The 4,705-nt window shown below is 35.5% G+C and overlaps 1 protein-coding gene and 1 non-coding gene across 2 annotated transcripts; one reads left to right on the top strand and one right to left on the bottom strand.

The window, feature by feature from the left end:
* Positions 1-1,535: 1,535 nt before the first annotated feature.
* Positions 1,536-1,642, bottom strand: LOC145118117 (small nucleolar RNA R71). The gene has a single exon (XR_013713097.1). It is a non-coding gene; the product is annotated as a small nucleolar RNA R71 (small nucleolar RNA).
* A 975-nt stretch (positions 1,643-2,617) lies between these two features.
* LOC145113240 (uncharacterized) lies at positions 2,618-3,091 on the top strand. Its single transcript, XM_079049348.1, has one exon. The coding sequence runs from the start codon at positions 2,618-2,620 to the stop codon at positions 3,089-3,091; it is 474 nt and encodes a 157-aa protein (XP_078905474.1).
* The last annotated feature ends 1,614 nt before the right edge of the window (positions 3,092-4,705 follow it).

Below are 4,705 nucleotides of genomic sequence, written 5' to 3' on the forward strand. Positions count from 1 at the left end.
ATGAATTTGTATCCCTAGTTGTTTATGACCATTAAATTACTAGAGCTAGATATTGACCATGTCCTAGTATAGGTAATAAAGTTAGTTTCTTAATTGTGTTAGAGAGAATTATTTGACCATAATAATTGCTTGTTTTTCCGAATTGACCATAGGAAGACAAACCTAGATCTAGTCATTCATAGTCCAGCTATTCAATAAAATCAATTAGGTGTCCTTAGTCTACATAACCATTGTTTCTAAGTGTCATAAATTGAAGTAAGCTAATTAGTTTGACCATGACAGTTTGTAATTATCAAATTGGTAACCAACAGAAGTAATCCATAGTCGAAATTACTCACAAGAAAAGAAATGGGGATTCAAAGCTAAATGAACGTGTCTTAATTCTTCTAGTTAAAATTCGTTTTAGTTGTTTTCTAGTTAATAGTTAATTAAGTTTTTATGAATTTGAAAAATCTGATAAGAATATCCTTTTATTAGTTTTTATTTTAATAATTAGATTAAATTTTAGCAATTTTAATTTCCAAATTAACTCTGTTCACTATGTTTGATCTCGTACTTACTTTACTACACTACTACGCGACTAGGTACACTGTCTAATTTGTGATTTAGTTTAGTCAAATAGATAAGGGTTGTAAATTTAAAGCTTTCAAAAGTGTATACATATAAAAAACACAATCAAGTTTTTGGTGCCGTTGCCAGAGAGGGATTGTTTAACTAGAGTTTTAATTGCTATAAGTCAATCGATCCTATTTGTGGAGTCAAATCCACAGAGAGTTAATTTTTTCTGTTTAGGTCGGTTTTCTATGAAGGTAGTGACCACAATGTGGATATTCACTTTCCACGACGTGGTAACTAGCAGTGCAGTTTTCGATTTATTTAGTTTTTATTCATTTTAAGCGTTTTTTTTTGTTTTGTTTTAGTAGTACATGACCAAGGGATCCACTTTTTCAATTTGCCATCACTTGACGATCCAGAATCTGCATTTCACAAGAAAAAGGATAAAAAGGTCGACGAAACTAGTACAAATTCCAATTAGAGAAGGTAGAAAGTTTCAATAGAACTCCGAACAAGAAGGGAGAAGGATACAAACCAGAAACAAATAGTGATTCAGAAGGAGACAAGAAAAGCAAGAGAGGAGAACCTGAAAAGACAATGGGAGACATAACAACAATGACGATGGAGGAGTACAAGAGACGTATACGGGATGACGTTGGTCCAAGCATTATGACACCCGAAATTCCAACCACGGTGAACTTCGAATTTAAGGGACATATCCTCAACATGCTAAAGCATATCCCGTTCTTTGGAAAGAATCATGAAGAGCGTACAAGCACATTAAAGAGGTTTTGGAAATAGCAAATTGTTTCAATATGCCAAATGTTTCTAAAGATGCATTTATGTTGAGAATGCTTCCAATCACACTAAAAGACGCGACAAATGATTGGTTGAAGTCACTAGTACTAGGAGCCATCACTACATTGGATAGGATGAAGGAAGAGTTCATTCAACAATTTAGCCTTCCTTCAAAGATCGCTATATTAAAGAAAAATATCGCGAATTTCCAATAGAATGATGGGGAATCATTGTATGAAGCATGGGAAATATATAAAGGAATGATTCGTAATTGCCCTTAAGATGACCTCAATGTGCAACAAGAGATTTCAATTTTCTATGATGGGATAAATGTGAGTACGAGACAATTTTTAGACTCTCAAGGACCAATGTCAAAGAAGGATCCAAGTACTAACAAAGCTCTTATCGAAAACTTGCTAAACACTCGTGAGAATATCATAACCCAAGAGAAGATGTTACTAGAAGCAAGGTGAGTGTAGGTGAAGGAAAAGAAAATCTAGCTTCATTTCTTGCACAACTAGAGACTATGGATAAGAGGATCACAAAAATAGGGCAATCAATTCACTGGATACAAGTAGGATGCAATAATTGTAGTGGACCACATCTCACTAAGGATTGTGATTTGAATGAAAATGGGAACAAAAAAGTTCAAGTTTTCTACTCAAGTGGTGATATGTTTGACAAATATTGGAGGAGACCAAAGAAAGAATGGAAGCCTTATGAAGAGTACCGAAAAGAAAAAGAAGACAAATACCGACAACAAGGTCGTGGGTTTTATCAAAAAGAACAAGTTCAAGTTGAAAAGAAACTCGATCTCGAGTCAGTGTTGAATAGGTTTATGGCAACAAGTGAAAAGAGGCATGACAATACAAATGCTACCCTAAGAAACCAATAAGCATCTATTGTTAACATAGAAAAACAAGTGGCACAACTAACCAAACTCATTCAGGAACGCTTGTCGAGTATTAATAATAGTGGGTCAAGTTCAAAAGCACAAGTGTTAGCAGCCACAACTGAAGATAAAGAGAATAAAGGACCCTTAGTATTCTTAGGTACCACCAAAATGTAGGATGCTCAAACCAAAGAGGGAATGATAGACAAAAATTCGAACTTTATGCAGTTGCTACAACGTGGTAACATCTTTTCCATGGCGTGGAAACTGGAAACGATTCCAGAAGATTTGCCAATTGAACTGTGGCATCCATTACTCAAATACCCAGTTTTGACCCAGAATAATCTGATAGAATAAGAACATAAGAACTTCATGGAACAAGTAAAGTCGCTCTTGATCAATATGCCATTTGTGGAAATGATTGTAAAAATACCTGAGTACGAAAAATTCTTAAAAAGTCAAATAGGAAACTGGGACGAGCTAGATAAATTTTCTAATGTGATACTTAATGAGAAAAGTTCTGCTACTGTTAAAGATGGTATCCCAATAAAAATGGAAGATCCAGAGAGATTAACATTGCCTTGTGAATTTGGAAATTTAATAAAAACAAATTCATTGGCCGATTCTGGAGAAAGCATTAACCTCATGCCCTATTCTTTTTATAAGAAGCTCGACTCGCCAAAATTGAAGACCACTGGGATGGATATTTATATGGCTGATCAATCTATCACTTATCCACGAGGGATCATTGAAGACTTGGTGATCAAGGTTGGAAAGTTTGTGTTCCCGGTCGATTTTATAGTATTGGACATGAAAGAAGAGGAAGATTGGCCAATAATCTTATGAAGACCTTTCCTAAGTACTGCTCATGCTCTAGTAGACATCCATAATTCTAAACTCACATTACGAGTTGGGGATGAGGAGGTAACTTTTTGAGTAAAGGCGAAATCAATCAATTTGGATGCTAATAAAGACATATTCTTTATGGAAGAAATTGATGAATGGGGCCAAGATGGTGAAGAAGAAAATGAGCTTATGGAATTGAGAAGATGATGGAAGAAGAGCTGATGAGTAGGTGCGAGCTTGTAGAAGAGGAAGATGTTCAACAAAAAGTAGTAAAGCGTATTAAGCCTAGGATTACATGTTCCGAGGAATTTGAGACCTTTACCTTTACTAATCCTTATGAGAAGAACAAGGAAGAGAAGGTGCTTGAGGACAAAAAGAAGAAAAGTTTGAAAGGACCTAACATAAGCAAGAAGAAAGAGACAAGATTAAATAAATGAGTGAAACGAAATCATGAAGAGAATGCTAAGAAAAAAGACAAGGAGAACCCGAAGAAGGCATATCGGAAGAGAGTTGCAACTTTCAAGAGGAAGAGAATGGAGATGCAAGGATTCTAGGAGATTCTACTCCCACCGAAGAAAATGTAGAGTGGAAGGAGTATGGATCACGACTCCTCAAAAATAAGCGCTTCTGGGAGTCAACCTTAGGGTGGTTTTATTTTTTTCTCTTTCTTTTCTTTCTTTTATTTAGGATAGTTTTCAGCTTTTACCTTGGATATCTGCCATTTCTTTTATCTGTAATTTGGTTTTGAAAGTTGGTTAAAATTGAAATTTGATACTCCCACCGGCATGGTTGACACTTTCCCATGCCCTGGTCGAGCGGTTTTTTTACGTTTTCTGTATAGATGGAGCTTTACCACAACGTGGCTAGTCTGATGCCATGTTGTGGCAAGCTACCTAGATGAAAAAAGCTTTTATCCCTAAAACTTAAAGATTTACTTTTCACTTTTCCCACTTCTTTTCAAACCCCACGACATGTTCTTCATAATTTGAGCAAATTTCATCAAAGTTGTCCATTAATTTGTCGAAATTTTGAAATGAATCTTCCCCAAAAGGTATGTGTTACATTCTTGTGCATTCCAACTTTATGTCTAGGTTTGCATAATGTCAAGATTAGTGAATATTTTAATTGGCATCCTAGAATTTGTGGTATTTAGTCATTTTAAGACCATCTTGTTAGATAATTGTTTGAACCCATCAATTTCAAGCGAAACCTTTGACTTTAGGATGGATTTTTGGATGTAAAATGGAGGTTTTATTGATTCGTTCTTTAGACACGTCGCGACATTTCTTCTGCCACACCGTGGAAATCGGGCAAAATTGTTTTTCTTACTAATTTCTAAAGAATTGGAATTTGTTGCTTTTTGTTGTTTTTATTGAATGTTTTGCAGAATATGAGACCTAAGAAGCATTCCAATCATCAAGTATAAAGGGAATTTCCAATGGATCCCTAAATTCGCAAATGTTTTGATTGGCCATCACGCACTGAGAATGAAAAGTTGGAGCGTTATCAGTTCAGATTCAATAAACCAAGGAAAAGGGAAATCATGGCAGCTCCAATTATATATTGGAATTCGGTAAATGTCACACCCCCAAACCAGAGCAGCGGAAACGTCTG

The sequence above is a fragment of the Lactuca virosa genome, chromosome 5 (genome assembly GCF_052849685.1).
Source record: "Lactuca virosa cultivar CGN04683 chromosome 5, Lactuca_virosa_CGN04683_v6, whole genome shotgun sequence".
Classification (NCBI taxonomy): Eukaryota; Viridiplantae; Streptophyta; class Magnoliopsida; order Asterales; family Asteraceae; genus Lactuca; species Lactuca virosa.

Bases quoted from the DNA above. Each gene is read 5' to 3' on its own strand.
- LOC145113240 (XM_079049348.1), top strand. From the start codon at position 2,618: ATGGAACAAGTAAAGTCGCTCTTGATCAATATGCCATTTGTGGAAATG.